A 17,621-nucleotide genomic window follows, 5' to 3' on the forward strand; every position below is an offset into this window, starting at 1 on the left:
TCACTACTTCCCATCTCTGGCCTGCCAGTGGTCACCAGAGAATGTGGTACATAGAACTCAGCCACCCATTGTAGTATGTCAATCTTCTTCTTGTAAAGCAAGGGACTCTCCGGGAACATGTGAAAAACATTAGAAAAGCTGTAGGCACACCTGTAGACTGCTACTGTGTTCACTTTGGCACTGAGTTAGGGCTTTGAAAGCCATTTGCAGTTGTCCATCCTAGTCCATCCTTCTGTTCAAGGATATTGAGGAAACAAGTTCCATTCTATGTGGCTCAGGATGTCAGAAAGAAAGTGATTTTTCCAGCAACCTAAACTAGCCACCATAACTCAGTGGCTCTCCATATGACCATAGATTATGACCATAAGCTGCATATACAACCTTGGCACATTCCCCAAATTGCTCTGTACTAGGCACACATTCTTTTCTTGATTTTTCTAAAGACTGTCATGACACCAGGCTGGGCCTCTAGCGTGCCACGAGAAGTTGCCTCTCCATGTACCATACCCTCTCCTCAGTGCCCCAATCCGCCATCAGCATCATTCTCTCTAATCTCATTTCTGTTATTCTGCCCTGTCCCTCCCTATGCACATGAGATCTGAGCAAAGTAAATTTCTATAATTGAACCTATAGGATCCAGGTCCAAGGGGAAGGTCCCAAGGGAAAGGTAGCATCCTTATTCTTCAGTCTCTCCTCTCTGAATCAGTTTACCTGTTCTTGAGTATTTTGTGAGTATTCAACACAAACTAAAGGATTATACAGAGTTAGAGTTTGCCAAAATGCATGTCCTAAATATCTGGAATTCTGCACATATATTTAGACTAGAAACTGCAAGGGAAATACTCAAGCCCACATCAGTGCTAGGAGGGAGGCTCATGGCAGGCTTGAGGAACATGCTAAGCCTCATACACGTGCCTGTGCTCGCCCTTGGCTGCTCTCAGGCAAGCACAGTTGGTGGGGAAGCAGCAGAAGTCACCTGCTTCTGAGGGTTCCCTGAGACATCTTGCTCTAATTTGAAGAAAAAACAAGCCACACACATTAAATATATTTTCTTAAAACCTGTGTCTGAATTTTTGGTTGACCGAGGTCACAGTAGTATTTTGCTTTCATTTACCTTGACTGGAATATTTTTCCTAGTTCCAAAGTCATATTTTCTCCTGATGACAAATTTGAATGCTAAATGTGTTCCAGGGGGAAAAAGACCAAAGACTATGACACACTTCCTTCCTGAGGGGTTTTATTTCAGAAGTGGAAGACTGTATTTCTAGGTGTCATTAACTAGTGACTCTTAAAAATTCTCGTTGGGAGCCCTAGATTTTAGTGCTACTATGTTATGGTGATGTCTTCCCCATGTTAGCTCAGGTAACAATTATGCTCCTTGCTGTTTGGTTTTAGATGTTAATGAATGTCTGGATCCAACCACGTGTATCAGTGGGAACTGTGTCAACACCCCAGGCAGCTATACCTGTGATTGTCCACCTGATTTTGAGCTGAATCCAACTCGAGTTGGCTGTGTTGGTAAGATATTAAAATTTTTTCAGAGAAGCATGCTCTTGGTTGTTTTTAAAGCATTGAACATTCATTCTCAAATTTTAAAAAGTTAATAATATGAAAATCTAAAGATTTCGTAAATCTGATTTATACTTTCAGTTTCCTTTTCTGCAGGTATATTTCCAGTATGTGTTTTTGTGCACTTTTTAGTTACTCAGCAAAAGTCAATTTTGGTTTTTAAACAGTTTCTGAAATGGATTTAAATTTTCAGCCCTCACATAGAAAGAATCTGCCTGATGCCTTTTTGTTTGTATGTGGTAAATAGATACCCGCTCTGGAAATTGCTATTTGGATGTTCGACCTCGAGGAGACAATGGCGATACAGCCTGTAGCAATGAAATTGGAGTTGGTGTTTCCAAGGCTTCCTGTTGCTGTTCTCTGGGTAAAGCCTGGGGTACTCCTTGTGAGCTGTGCCCTCCTGTGAACACATGTAAGTGGATATCCTCGTATGTATTATCATTATTCCAGCTCAGGTCCATTCTCCTTGCTAGATCCACAGAATAGGAACCTCAGAGGGAGGGCGTTACCACTAGTCTCTGCTCTTCAATCAGGGAAGTGAGATCAGTCCTCTCTGCTTGGTGGAGGGACCCCGCTCCCAACTTTGAAGGTCAGAAAGTGTCACCGCTCGGCTTACAGTAAAGCGTCAGGTGGGGCAGGTAACATCACTTCCATCTGAGTGAAAAGCAGGTAGCTTTATGTTGAAGAACACCTTCTGGGCTAAGTCACTTATATGGCTTACTTTCCAGGGACACACTGCTTGCTTTCTCCTCTGTCATCTATTGGCTAGGGCAGACTTGAGTGTCCCTGTAAACAAATATGAGATGGAAGATTATTCCATTCTTATGCTATCACTTTAAAGAAAGCTCTAGATGTGATTTTAAGGACATAAATAGTATCTGTTAAAAAATAAAAGACTTCCCATTTGTCTAGGCAGGTCCCCTGTTATGATTTAGTGTCAGGTGTAGCTTCTTTGGCAAAGATCAGTGGTTGCTACTTATGTGGTATATTGGCATAGGCACTGATTCTTTTCTTGCTGCAGGGTCATCTATTCACTTTTTCTGAAACTATTTTTTGAGTGCCAAGGGTGCGTATACCTTTGGGTGTGCAAAGATAAATTATACTAGATCCTGCCCTCCAAGAGTATACGGTCTAGTAAAATATGACCCAAACATACAGCAATTCAATGTAGGCACCAATAAGGGAGAAGAGAAGGGTGACACCGTGCCCTGAGTGGGAGGAATAGCACACCTGGTTCCAGACAGGACTCTATCATATGCCACTCACGTAACTTTGGGCAAGTTACTTAGCAAGCCTGAGTTTCTTCATTCATAAAATGCCTCATCAGATTAAGTGCAATGACCTAAGTAAAGCACTCAACACAGGAATGAATCCTTAGTAGGCATCTTCTTTTTCCTCCTCAGAAAGGAAAGTCAGTTCTGACTGGCAGAGGTTGGTGATGATTATGCATATTTTAATTGGGTCTTAGGGGAAGGGTGTGGTGTGAAAGTGGAGACTTAAAAGGAGTGGAGGGTGGCAGAAAGGGGAGGAGAGAAAAAGAAAAATAGGAAGGTAGTTCATTTCATTGATGATGAAAGAAGCAAACCAATATGTTTAAGTGGGGGAATCAACTTTACTGATTAATAATGGTTAGCAAGTAGGAGTCCATCCTACCCCAAACTGGATTGGAGCTAAAACTGGAACATATGCAAACATAAGTTTATATATACACACACTCATAGAATTTCAGAAATCCAAGAAAGGAATTATCAGATTTGGGAAGACCATGATGACTAGGAGAGAACAGATTCTTGTAGGTACTCAACAGGCTGAGAAAGCAGGTCAGGGTCGTTCTTGATCATGTGTCCCTGTGTGCATTGCACTGTTGGTGCGTGGCACTGAAATAAATATTTTTTAAATGAAATGCTTGGATGACAGAATTAATGGGGGGAAATCAAGGGACACTGTAAAAACAAGGGCATCAGTATTACTGTCAGTTAAACAGAAATGACCAGAGAGACCTCTGCTCATTAAGGAGAGAAGCAGGGTGGGAACCAAGAAAAAGCAGCTTTTCCTAAGGCTCTGTTTGGAAAAGGTTTTGGAAACAGGCTGACTAACATTATTAAGGGAAGCTGTAATTTCCAGGACGTAAGGCTGAACAAAACATGAAAATGGGGAAGGACTCTGTTAGAAAATAAAAAGGGAATGAAAATCTTTAAGAAGAAATTATGATGGAGATAAGGGAATAAAATAGTTCATGAGAATATAAGGCCAGGGGAGTATGTTGAGGGCTCAGAGACTGAGGACAGCGGCCTTACGTTTGGTAGGCACAGCAAAGGCTTTTGAAGATGACAAGTATACTCCCAACTTGCTTCAGATGGGTTGGGGTAACTGCTAAAGAGTCCCGAAAATGAATATTTTCAGTTGGGTATTTCTCTTGAGGATATCATTTCTAGAAATTTTATATTCAAAAGAACACAATTTGGTTTGTTTGTTTTCGTAGCTGAGTACAAAATTCTTTGTCCTGGAGGAGAAGGTTTTCGACCCAACCCTATCACTGTTATATTGGAAGGTAATTCTGTTTCCTTTATCATAAAGTGCATATATTTTGAACTGCCTTGTGTTTATTCATAGTGCTGAAGAAATACTGTTGCTTTCACTTTGATAGATATCGATGAGTGCCAGGAGCTTCCAGGGCTGTGCCAAGGCGGGAAGTGTATCAACACCTTTGGTAGTTTCCAGTGCCGCTGTCCAACGGGCTACTACCTGAATGAAGATACCCGAGTGTGTGATGGTAAATGGCCCTTATAGGATGATGAGTTCCTTCCAGTGCTGAGAACTGACCCCAAATGCCAGGAAAACTGAAATTTGGCAAGATAACACAATGGTCTAAATGTGAACCTAGGTAAATGGGACATGTGGCAGCTTGCACTAAAATTACTGACATGATGTCATAATGTCAGTACTCCCTAAGTCTGCCTCTTTTCCTGAGAAAAGTATAGTTTTATTATGTTGGGTCACAGTCCCATTTATGCCTACAAAGAGTTCTTCATGCTCTTCAGAAAAGCCATTTACAGTAGCCTAGGTTTCATTTCAGCAACTTCTATATTCTGGGCAGCTCTGAGCTCTCCTTCCTGTCCTTCACCACTTATCATTGGTGTTAATGCATTTAAATGAGCCTCTTTTAAAGGTAGCCCCTTTCATGTCCTAATGTGATGAGCCCTATTCATCTGGGTCACTGGAAGATGGAGAATATTGACCACTTTTAACTTTCCAAGGGGTTGGACTGTAGGCCAGGCTGAGAGAGATGGTTTTCATTTGCACACAGGAGTCATGCAACTACATAGGGAAGAGACTTCTGGCATCCTGGAGGAAAAAACAGTCCTCTGGTTCTCCAAAAGGCTATTAGGTGACACAGTGACAACCTTGCTGAGCATCATAGTGTATACAATACAGCTCTAAGACCCATGGAGTTCACAAAAATTAGGATCAACTCCTGTGTTTGAAAAGAGGGAAGGGGGCATGAAAGACCTATTCCATGCTCCCTGACTATGCAGGTCCGTGAATCCAGCCATTGATGGCTTGAGGATATATCATGTCCTTCTGTAGATCTTGTGAGCATATGCAGTACTATATGCATAGCTGTCTTTCTGAAGGATACTTGAGAATTATATTTTCTCCACATTTCCATCTCTGGAAGCCTTTGGGGGTGTTATGGACTTAGTTATTAGGAACTCTTAACAGAAAGCAAAACTTCTTTGTTTAAAGTCTTCTTTTTTGAAAATGCACATACGCATTAGCATAGACGAAGGACACTGATGAACTAACATCTATTTCTCTTATCTGGATTTCAAAGTGCTCTGTGGATTTTCTCCTCTGTTGTCAATATTTATAGTCACACTGAGTGCCAGGCCATCCAAAGAGTGAAGTTTTCATATTCACGTACCACCTTCTCTTTGGATTATAGATGTGAACGAATGTGAAACTCCTGGCATCTGTGGTCCAGGGACATGTTACAACACCGTTGGCAACTACACCTGTATTTGCCCTCCAGACTACATGCAAGTGAATGGGGGAAATAACTGCATGGGTAAGTCAAAGCTTTTCTTGATAATGCATGGTGGGTCCTCATCTGCAAAGAGAAAAAGAGCTGACAAGTCCAGCACTTAGTCCTGAGGGTGACATTATCATCTGAGTGCTGCTGTCCTGCCACTGCCTTTGTGAGAACCTCCTCCCCTGAAAACCATGAGCTTGGCCTTTTCTCACCACCTCATGTGGGTGGTTGGGAGTTTTCTTTAAAATGTAATGTTGGAAAATCCCAAACAATGGTTTCATAGTACTTCTTTTGTTTGACTTTGGGTGTATCTTTATACAACTATATTTACAGCACTGACCTACAGTATTAAAACATCATGAGTCGGAAATGAGAAAATTGCTGCCAAATAGCAGTGCAGAATTGTTACTAGGAGACGGGGTAGAGAGTCATGTAAAGTTTATTAATGCTGCAGCTACATAATGACTTAGTTCTGTGGCAGAAAATACCAGGGAATACATTTCTCAAAAACTTTTTCCCTTATAGCAGCATAGATAAAAGGGAAGTTGTAAAAGAGCAGGCTTTGTCCTTACCAAAGTCAAGTTAGTCAAGTCAAAGTCTATTCAAAAGAAACTCACTCCTTCAGTGTCTCCTTAGAAATCTGTTGTGATTCCCCCGTGGCATCATCAACCCTCTCCTTCTTCCTTCCCTCTAGATATGAGAAGAAGCTTGTGCTACAGAAACTATTATGCTGACAACCAGACCTGTGACGGAGAACTGCTGTTCAACATGACCAAGAAGATGTGCTGTTGTTCCTATAATATTGGCCGAGCCTGGAATAAGCCCTGTGAACAGTGTCCCATCCCAAGCACAGGTGAATTTTAGTTTCACCATTGCCAAAACTATACGTCAATAAATTACCCATAAATTGTTGGGGAAATGAGTCCCAGCCAGGGAAGAAACGGGTGCCTTGTTTATCTTCATCAGAAAAAAATGAGCTCACAAAAGCAAATATTTAATTTCATAGTTGGTCGTGGTCCTTCCAGCTGAAAATTAAGTTACAAAAGATGCTTTCTAATGAACTTACTAGTTCATTCACCAGACTTACAGACTCAGCATATCACAAAAGTAAAAATATTGTTAGCATTATTATAGAGTTTGCCATGTAACTAGAAACATTATGCAAAACCATATAACAAATAAGCAAACCATATTCCTATTATTTTAACTTATTTATAACTAGTTCTGTTCCAAAAAGAATTTAAGGCAGCCCACAAAGATTCAAATGTAAAATAAGAAGGCCTAAGGCAAATGGCAAACAAGGGCAAGAAACTTGGAGCAAGGAGCGAGGCTAATACACAGAACCCAAGCCAGGAATTCTTACGTACTTTCCAGAGATGAACAGTAAGTAACTTTGGCTCCAAACTCCCTAGCAGTTCACATGAAAAAGGGAGACACAATCAAGTCTAAGCATCCGGATGACAGTAAAGCAAACTCAACACTAAAGGAAAGCACAACTCTTCCTGACATTGAGACCCAAGAGAAATTTCTTTTTGAATCCTTGTAGAGAAAGATCTATATAATATTATTTGTTTTTTTAAAAAAGTATAATTTTTAAAAAGTATAACTGGAGTAAATGAAGTGAAAACTTTAGTGTACTGTTCTTATATGCTAGATGATATAGGTCATATATGTTATGATGACCTCATTTACTAATGTGATAATTTAGATCAAATGAACTCTCATGCAGGTATTGATTAGAGAATTCTGTAGTACCTACTTCACTCTCCAGAGTGATCTGTAATATGGTAAATCTGTTGGCTGGTGCTACCTGACAACATATGAAACAGATTTTTTTTTAGTGAAATATACCAAGGCACCCATTGTTTACTTTAGACATAATGTAGTAACTATCACTTAGAATTATGAATTATTTTATTCTGCAGGCTATCACTGGACCAGGATTAATAAACCGAGGTCCATGGGTGAAATCTAGCCCACCACCTATTTGTGTATGGGCCACAAGCTAAGAATGAGTTACATTTTTAAATGGTTAGAAAAAAATTTTAAATAATATGTCATAGCCTGAAAATTATTTGAACTTCAGATTTTGATGTCCATAAATAAAATTTTATTAGCACCCAGCACATTAATTTATTTACATATTGTCTATGGCTGCTTTCAAGAGATAGTTGAGTAGTTCTAATAGAGACTGCACAGCCTGAAAAACCTAAAATATTTACTCTTTAGCCCTTTAAGAAAAAAATTTGCTGACCCCTGATCTTGTCTGATTGTCTTGATCCTACATATCTATCAGAAAAAACAACCGTGGGTTCCACACACTTAGTGTGTGTGTTTACATATAAAAGTATATGCGTATATGTCTCTATATATTTGTTTTTAATTATATTGAAAAAATGAATTTATTTTATGAACTGTTCTATTATAAAATATACATAAAATAGGTTTTTTAAAATTAGATTTTGCAAAAATAGAAGGCAGGGGCAATAAGGCAGTGGCCATCTTGAGCTTAAATTTATATCATGCCATAGCAGTTACAGTGTTGATCTGAAATGACAAAATCTCAGAGTTAGAAGGGACTGCAAATGACATTTCTTCATTCTTTATTATCAATTCTGATGAATTCAGGTGTGAGAGAGAAAGAGAGAGGCTTAGGGGAAGGAGAGAGAGAGAACAAGAGAATAGCACCAAAAGAAATCCAGCCCCCAAAATTGAAGTAATGACGTAAGTTGGTTGACCTGAATTAGTCATTAATAGACCTGATGTTAAGACCTTGGCTAGACTTACTATGGTCTCCCCTAGTCTGAGGACATGGCTTTTGTAAGTATTCCCCATCATGCAGAATAGAAAGAGACACTTGCCAGTCCTTGGGTTCAGGAGTGAACAGCCTTATAAAAACCAAAATTCCTGCTCTGGCCAGGTTACTCAGCTGGTTGAAGTGTCATCCTATACACCAAAATGTTGTGGGTTCTATTCCCAGTGAGGGCACACACCTAGGTTTTAGGTTTGATCTGCAGTTGGGGCACATCTGGGAAGCAAGTGGTTATTGTTTCTCTTTCACATGGATGGTTCTCTCTCCCCTCCTCTTTCTCTCTAAAATCAATAAACAGATCCTCGGGTGAGGATTAAAAAAAAACACCACATTTCTACAGGCAAGCTCATACAAATTAGTGTCATATGATATGGAGACCTCTGCTTTTCTCTCATTATTACATCAACATGAGGTCACGTTTCCCTCAGTCTTTGTCATAAGAACAAAATTATAACATCTGTAGGAATTTTCAGATTTATTTTAATTTCTTCAAAATACAGATAAATGGCTTTCCAGAATGTTTAAGGTAAGTTCTTTCAGCTCAATCACTGCCCGCTGTTGACCCCTGTTCCCACCGCCTCACCCCACCTTTGTTTCATCACTACAGATGAATTTGCTACACTCTGTGGAAGTCAGAGGCCTGGCTTCGTCATTGACATTTACACCGGCTTACCTGTTGGTGAGTTATGATACCATTGGTGGAACTTTCTGGTTTTGCCTTTGCGTTAGGAAAAGGGTGTGCACATTGTTATTTTCTCGATTTGATTTCTTTTTCTTAGAAGGAAAAATCATTAAACAATGTCATTTTGCTTTATTGAAACACTGATTCTTAGTTTGAAACGAACTGTGCAAACACCCTGGGCAGCTCCACCTAATTGGCAGCAGTATTTGTTGCTCATGATTAAGGGGACTGGAAAGCTTTTCACAAAATTACAATCGAGCTTACTTAGTTAAACCAACCCTAGGCATCAACAAAAAGAGAGATTCTGGGAGTAGGGCCAGTTGACGTTTGATTTAACTGTAATTCCCAATACTTCCTTCTGACTAAGACATGAGTTTAATATGACTTTTCATACCAATCCTCACATGTAGGTTGTTCACATAAAGCCCTTCTTGTGGATCAGCTTCTCTCATGGAGTCACCTCTGGTCATCTGCTTTGGGCATTTCAGATATGAAATTTTAAAAAATCTTTCCAACCTGAGGTCCCCGTCTAGTAACTGGAGCAAACCACTACTGTGCTACAGATGCTTGTGCAAGATTCAAAAGGATTGCACAGTGGTCAGCCAACAGAGGCAATGCCTTTGTGGTTTAAAACCAAATAACACAAAAGTAGAAAGCTCTCGCACTCTCAGAGTATTTCCCCCATGTGATTTATACGCATCCTCACATGCCCCTCTTCGGTCTGAGCAATTGAGTGGAGTAGCAAACATCACCACTTGCTTTGTTCCACCTTATTCCTAATAAGTAAACTGAAATCCACATCAGCCTTTCCAATGACCTTGTTTAAGAAAACAAGGGTCTGGTCCAGCAATCAGCCTGGCTCCCTTAGTGCCAAATCCATATGGCTCCACAGTCTAGTCTCTAGTCAACGTCCAAAGAAACTTCATGGTTTGGAAAGAAAAACTACTAAATGACATTGGCGTAAAACACCTGGCCCTAGTTGCTTTGTTTTTCCCCTTCCTAAAACAGATCTTTTCATCTCCCTAGGATCTCTGATCCGAAGATAAGTCTTCTTTAATAGTAATGGGTCTCCACTGTCAGACCAGGCGTGTACCCCAGCAAGGCCTGCCCTCCAAGGTTGGCAGCAGTCAGACTTGAAACAGCATTAGCATCGTCCACTAGTAGAGCTGGAAAGGTCCCAGACATTATCTAGTCCAAACGCCTAGCTTTGCAGTTGAGGGGACAGGGGCCCAGAGAGGGGAAGGGACTCGGCCGAGGTCACCTAGCTAATTAATAACAGACCTGGGACCAGAATCCAGTCCTGACTCACAGCTTTCTTTGCCTCTAGCTCTTGAAAACTGGAAATGTGATAGTGAGCAGTATACTTATTGTACCAAATTCCACCGTGACAAAATATTTAGATGACTGGGAAACTTTGTTTTATTTAAGCTTTATATTCTCCTTCTGAAAGGCCTTAAGATTGTTGGCATATAGAGCCCATTCGTATGGGGTTAAAACTATAGCAAGTTTATTAATCTTGTCTTAAAATATAAACTTCTCCAAGTTGAAGTTCAAATGAAATCCAGACAGGAAAAGAAAATATAAATTTTTAATATATCTTTTTGCTATTTTATGCTGAACAATGGCTAGAAATTTGACCCCGCCTGTTACTGTTAAACATGATAATGCATCGCTTATATTTAAAACAAATAAATGTGACTATAGTATTTCATGTTTTAACCCATACTACAAGAATGTCGTCTGGATTGGCTTTTTTTGTTTGTTTGTTTGTTTAACACTCAGACACAGTTGTACTCTTACTTTGCATAACCTTTTACCAATATAAATGACAACTGTGTGAAAAATCTAAAAAACATTATGACCTGTATTCAAAATAGCAATATACCTTTTGAGATTTTAAGCTTTGTTTTTCTTTTAAAGTGGCTTCCAGTGGGCTTCTTCAAACAAAATCAAGCCCTTTAGAAAAGGGCCTAAAATAGATTTACGGCCTGTCAAATTTCTCCTTTAAAGCAGATGGTTTCAGAGTGTGATGCCTCTGAAATTATAGACTCTTTTCTAGGCGCCACTTAAGTCTATGGCCATCTTCTTACAACTTATCGCAAGTGCCTTGCAGGAGCTCCTGACTATAATATGTAAATAAAAGTATCTCAACAGTAGTAACAGACACCTGGAAAAGACTTGTCATGCAGATAGACCAGAGCTTTACATCCCTTTCTACCTTATGCAGTGTTTTGTGAAACTCAGCCAAGGGGCCGGTGGCTGGGCCCTGCAGGATAACAAGCACTTTGATAAAACTTCTTTGAGAACTGTATGGCTGTGACGTGAAAAAATAAAAGAGAGGCAGGATAGCTGGTTAGAGGATTCCTGGTATCAAATCCTGACTCTGCCTCTTATTGGCTGTGCAGTCTTTGGCAAGTTCCATCCTCTCACTTGGCCTCAGTTCCATCTGCATAGTAGAGATGGTCGTAAATACCTAGACACCACCTGGTAGGGTAACTGATTATTTAGTGAGTCAGTCCAGGTTGACTGTTTGAGAAACATACCAGGCATATAGCAAGTGAGACACTGCTATTAAAGCTATTAATATTAATATCCTAGAGGGCATGGAATGAATGGGAGTTCAGAGCAGGTTAGATAGAGAGTTAGACCAAGCAGGCTGGTAGGGGGTGAGACCTGCCCCGGCTGGCCCGCCCTGCTTTAGCAGCCTGAGTTCTGACTCTGCTTTCTTCCTCCTTTGGTCCCGTTTAAATGCTCACCAACTGTACTTCCAAATACTTGTTCTTAATTTAACACATTTTAATGGACACTTAACATTTGTCAGACAGCATGCTAGGCACCTGTAACAGTGGTACAGCAGCTGGGCCCAGCCCTTGGCCTTAGGAAGCCACAGCCTATTGTGACAGCCCTTCCTCTGTGCTGGCCCCATCTTCACAGGCAGCTCAGGCCCATGTTACAGCCTCAGACCTGACCCAAAACCCTGTGAAAGAGGAAGGGGACATTGAAGTTGAATTTGAAAGATCAGAGTTGGCTGCGACCGTGGGCTCCCCCTCTGTTCTTTACCAGCTCTCCTTTCCCATTCTAGTCAAACATTACCACACATTTCGGGTGGAGAGTCTGTTTATTCTCAGCAGTTACTTCTCTCTACTCCTCTGCACAGTATCCAGTGGGCACAAAGATGGCTCCTACCTAGACAAAGAGGATGTTTTGAAAGACAGACACTAAGTCCAGATAGACATATGAGTGTCTGGAAAATGGTTTAGTTATTTCCATCTGACACTCATTGACATCCCCCACTTCCATCAACACCACCCCAACACACACCTTAACACATGTTCGCCCACTCATGCACACACACGTGTGTACACTTTCTCTTTTGGTTCTACGCCTTTGTTGAACATAGAGTTAGAAGTGGCTGACTTTCAATTCCGATTGACCCTGCCCAGGGGCCATGTGCCATATGCTGTCACTCACACGTGGCTGCTCTGTTTCTAGACATTGATGAATGCCGGGAGATCCCAGGTGTCTGTGAGAATGGAGTGTGTATCAACATGGTTGGAAGCTTCAGATGTGAATGTCCAGTGGGCTTCTTCTATAATGACAAGCTGCTGGTTTGTGAAGGTAAGTGATGTTGTCACTGTATCATGTCCAGAACTGGGCTAACTAGTGAGCTACTTGCCCACACACTTTGCCAATTTCACAGCATTGGAATTTCAGAAATCCATCAAGCTCTAACATAGTGAAGGGCACTGTTGGGAACAGCATAAAATCTCATGCAAAATAATTCAGTAACTCCCAGTGGGAAAAGCAGGTCATACGTTCCCTCCCCCCCACACACAATGTCAGTAGATTTCCCAGCTGATATGAAAAAGCCTTGAGTTCCTAGGTGTGTCAGGTAGATTGCTTTTGTTTGTGATTGCTTGAGAGTGAGCAGGAGTGGTGGACAGTCATCTTGAGTCGAATCTCAAAATCAGCGCTCTCTTCCAAATGGAGCCTTTGCTACTCCCAAGTGAAAACAAGGTTGATGCAAATATTCCAAATGCATGAGAGAATTCCAAATGACAAGAACAGCAAATTCGATTTTATATGAAGAATGTTGGCATGCATGCAAATGGTACTTTTTTCATTTTCAAATTACCTCCCCTTGCCATGTGTATGTACTGTGATTCTGCACATTCCTTACAGCACTTCATATTTTTCCTACATCTGGGGAAGATAGTGTCCTTTTACATTTTAGTAAAAGGGATGACGTTACAGGTTATTAAATAGACCATGTGCCCTAGGATAGCTGAAATAATTTTCTATTTAATATTTAAAATTGGAGCCTCTAGCAGAATTTTTGTTCATGTTTGAAAGTGTTATTATCCCTTCGAGCATGGATTAGAGCACATATGTCAGTATTTCAATGTTAAAAAATATTTTTCTCCTAGACTGGGGACAATTAGAGACCATAGTAAAGTTATAGTTCTAAGCACATGCTTGTTAAATTCTCCTTGCCCGGCTTTTCTTACGATAGCCAAGTCGGCGCGTGTCCTTTACTCCTCCTGCTGGGTGGGGGAGGGCGAGTGGGGAGATAGCCATTGAGAGCCTTGCTAAGGAGACAGTCATTTCCTACCTTGGCCCAGCCCTGTCCCGGGGAGGCCGTCAAGGACCAGGTGTCCGAGGAGGAGGGCATGATGCCAAGAGAGAGGAAGCCCATGGCAGGTGATTGTAAGGTGCAAGGGTTGGCCACCTTTCTCAGAGCCACAGTCTCCTACCTTCCATGCAGGCGTCAGGATGACGGCTACCTCCTCTTGACATCTCCCCTTTGCTTTCATTCAGAGGTCCCTTTGTTGGTTCCTTTATCTAGATGCCTCTTTAGTACTTATATTTGCTGAAGCAGCAGCCCTTGGCCAGAAGCCATAGGCAAGGCCACCCATAACTACCAAGTCAACCTAGACCCTGATACACCCATGGGATTGGAAACCTGTGGCTGGGCCAGTATAAGCCACTTTGCTGTCAGGGCAGCATTCAGTGAGACTGAGATTATGAAGAGCTCCAGCTTTGTGTTTCCGATTCACAGGATATCCATCTGCAGGGTGAGTGTTTAATCCAGGGTCAGCCACTTCCCAGCACACTCTTAGCTCTCTGAATCAAAAAATGAAGGTTGATGTAGCGTATGCCTCAGCATCAGTGAAGTTGGAATGAATTCCAGAAGTGATTTAGCGGGAGCCACCATGCGTCTACTCTTCCCAAGTATGCATATAATCAGATGTCAGGCGTCTGATGCCTCACAGAAATGCTTGTCTGTGACAACATTGTGCTTCTCCAAGGATACAAGCTACCCTCAGTGTTTCCGTACAGCCTTATCTAAGAGCAGGGCGGACTTGGTGGGGGACGGGGTGCTGGGTGCTGGAACCCGAGGCAAGCACATTTCTGCCCTTGTACCTGCGGCACAGAGAAGCACCCCTCTCCACCCTACACACCCACGCACTGGACAGAAATTCCCACTGGCAGTAGTTCTAGCGTTTTCCCGCCACAAAGCACAGGCCTAAGAGGTGGATGTATTTGCCGCCCCCTTGTGGGAACTTCTTCGGCTGAGCCAGCTTCGTGTAAAACCCCAGTACTGGTGCTGCCTCCCACCTGTGTGATGGGCTATTCTTCTCCTGGACTTGAACTGAACCAAATTATTTCACTGGGGCAGGGACAGGGAACACGTATTTTGCCCCATTGTGAGACTGGACTGCGCAATAACTTCTGTGACGCCATGAATTTGAACTACGTTTTAATTGCATTTACTACATAATTCAAACTACATAGTTACATTTACATGAATTTAAACTAAGTGTTTAAAAATATAGCTAGGCAAACAACCCCCGAGGGTAGTCAAAGCTTCGAAGTACACAATATCCATTTTATTCGTTTCTTTGATAATGTGAATGGTGTTGTTTTCAGTAGTTTTATATGCAACATGTTACGTTTCCTTGATTTGATTGCCATGTGTCAGTAATTTAAGTGGGAGCCTCGACAGCCCTGTGCTCACAGTGCTGCCTATGGACTGGGAGCAACAGCATCATCTCGGGGGGCTTATTGGCAACGCAGAACGTCAGGTCTTTCCCCAGACACGCTGAGTCAGAACCTGCCTTTCAACGAGAGTCCATGTAATGCATATGTACACTGAGCTTTAAGATGCTCTGTGCTCTCCAGATCCTTCAGCCGTCCAGACAAAAGCAGCGTGATTGAGTCATAAAACCCGGGGCTTTGAGCAAATACAAGATTTCCTGGGGTAATCGCCTATACCCATGTTAAGCCCTGGCCGTAGCCATTGAGTTTCATGACCTTTTTTTAGACATGAGTGTCATGAGAGTCCATATGTGGTCATAAATCAGGTACTCACATTTATGAAAAATATGAAAAACATGTATGCATTTTATGCAATGGAAAAATTAGAAAATGACTTTTCAGTCTTTCATTGTTCAATAGAATGGGTCGAAATAAGAAAATATAAATTTATTCTATGTGAGAGGCTCCATTTGACTTGACACCAGAGTCTGTTCTCCGTTTAATGAAATTCTCTTCTGCTGGTAGATATTGACGAGTGTCAGAACGGCCCGGTGTGCCAGCGCAATGCCGAGTGCATCAACACCGCCGGCAGCTACCGCTGCGACTGCAAGCCTGGCTACCGCTTCACTTCCACTGGACAGTGCAATGGTGAGTCGTTTGTTTCCTGTTGGCTGGACACACCCTCCCAATGGGTTATCTCCATTTAAACTGAATTTCTGGTAACTAAGCCAGACACAAAGGAAAATTGTTGAAATGTCTAAAAACCCTTTTCCCTCTTTATAGAGGAGATGTTTTTGAAACAATAAATAAATCATGTACATATGTAGATTTCATGGTTACCTATCTGCTACTCTGCCGCAAACAGCCACAGCCGCAAATACAGGTGCGTGCGCACACACGCATGCACGCACACGCACACGCACACACACTTCCCTAACCAGTATTCAGGACCAATCCTTTTTTTTTATTTCACAAAATCCCCCTTAAGCAGGCGAGGCTGTTACCATCTTAGCCATACACCCCAAATCTAGACAGGGCCGCTCTTCTAAACTACGATATAAACCTGCCAAAAATAAACACAAAAGAACTAGTAGCATCACTCTTCCTCCTGAACATTTTGCAGGTGAAAGATCACTCACTGAGGGCGGCAACCATTAACAGCCCTCTTCTAGAGGTTCAATTTTTCTTGTGGCTCACTTTTATCAGGGATGTGGTAGAAGTAAGGAGAATCATTGACTTAAAATGATGCTAAGGTTATTGCGTATCTATCTGATGGTACCGTGTAGCCAGTCATATCAAATTAAAACACTGGTATTTCAGCCCAGAAGCAAAATAATACTTCAGAATGATTTCCATGTAAGTTTTAGAGTAATTATAAATCATTATATATTTAGCAAAAAGGTCAGGAAGAATGTGTTATTTTGCTTATGGTTCATTTCACAGGGAGTTTCCTGGATATTTTATGCATTTGTGAATGAAACAACACAAGGGAACACAGTCAGATTTTCCTTGGGTTTCCTTGCCTACCAGTGATTAAGTGGTAGGAAGTGCAGTGCTCTCTGTAGGGAATTTTGCATTGTTTTATGAGACCTTGGTGGGAAGAGGGTGTAATAGCAGAACAGAAACTCACTTAGAGAATCAAGACTTGTTTTGTTGAGTTTAGAGGAACATGTGCAAGTGTTTAGCATTTTGTCAACAGAGCTGTTTTTATCCATGTATTTTTTTAAAAAAATGACAGGAAAAGTGGGGACGTCTCTGATATGAGCCACAATACCCTAGTGAAACTTGGCATTGAGGCCACTTCCTTGCATTTTGCTCTTAATTTATATTTCTTTGAAACTGGGTGAAATAATTCCAATCAAAATAAAGAATTGCTGATAATATAGAACATGTCATTTCACACCATTTCATGTTCAGGCAAGAAGTTATTTATACATCAAGACAACATGTCCAGCCAGGGCCTGCTGGGGCCTAAACCCTGTCATCTTTTCTTGTAGAACATTAACATAAATAAAACCCATCAGGCATTAACCAGCCATTAGTGCTGTGAGTGTTGTGTGCAGCCAAAGCTCAGTTTCCCCCATTCACTGAACTCCTCAGAAGAAAGGGAATGTACTCGAATTTTGCAACTATTCAGTCTCTAGGGTTAAAGACTTCATTTTGGAAATGTCTTCATTTATATCTTATTTTTAAAATCTTTTGTCTTTAAATGCTGTCCTATACATGGCATTCTTTCAGACATAATACAAAATACTGTTCTTTTGCTGTGTTTAAAATGAAAAGAACTAAAATTCTCTTTCCATCACAAGATTTTTATTTGAATTCATAAGCATATCATTTCAAACCTCAAATCATAACTGGCCATAATAATACACACATTGTTGCTGAGAGATCTGAGACAACAATTAGTTAGATATCTAAGCCCAGGATACTGGTTGGACTTCAGGAGCTATATATTTACAGCGAATGCAATGGGATTTCCCTTT

The 17,621-nt window shown here is 41.2% G+C and overlaps 1 protein-coding gene across 1 annotated transcript in view; it reads left to right on the top strand.

The window, feature by feature from the left end:
- The window catches only part of FBN1 (fibrillin 1), a 223,807-nt gene that overhangs the window by 168,962 nt on the left and 37,224 nt on the right, over nucleotides 1-17,621 (top strand). The window contains exons 36-44 of the mRNA XM_054565457.1: nucleotides 1,396-1,518; nucleotides 1,817-1,981; nucleotides 4,052-4,120; nucleotides 4,217-4,342; nucleotides 5,516-5,638; nucleotides 6,297-6,455; nucleotides 9,022-9,093; nucleotides 12,589-12,714; nucleotides 15,661-15,783. Coding sequence (XP_054421432.1) covers nucleotides 1,396-1,518; nucleotides 1,817-1,981; nucleotides 4,052-4,120; nucleotides 4,217-4,342; nucleotides 5,516-5,638; nucleotides 6,297-6,455; nucleotides 9,022-9,093; nucleotides 12,589-12,714; nucleotides 15,661-15,783 — 1,086 coding nt within the window. The remainder of the gene's footprint in view (nucleotides 1-1,395; nucleotides 1,519-1,816; nucleotides 1,982-4,051; nucleotides 4,121-4,216; nucleotides 4,343-5,515; nucleotides 5,639-6,296; nucleotides 6,456-9,021; nucleotides 9,094-12,588; nucleotides 12,715-15,660; nucleotides 15,784-17,621) is intronic.

This window comes from Pteronotus mesoamericanus, unplaced genomic scaffold, assembly GCF_021234165.1.
Source record: "Pteronotus mesoamericanus isolate MK-2021 breed Mesoamerican mustached bat unplaced genomic scaffold, CSHL_Meso_final contig_164, whole genome shotgun sequence".
NCBI lineage: Eukaryota > Metazoa > Chordata > Mammalia > Chiroptera > Mormoopidae > Pteronotus > Pteronotus mesoamericanus.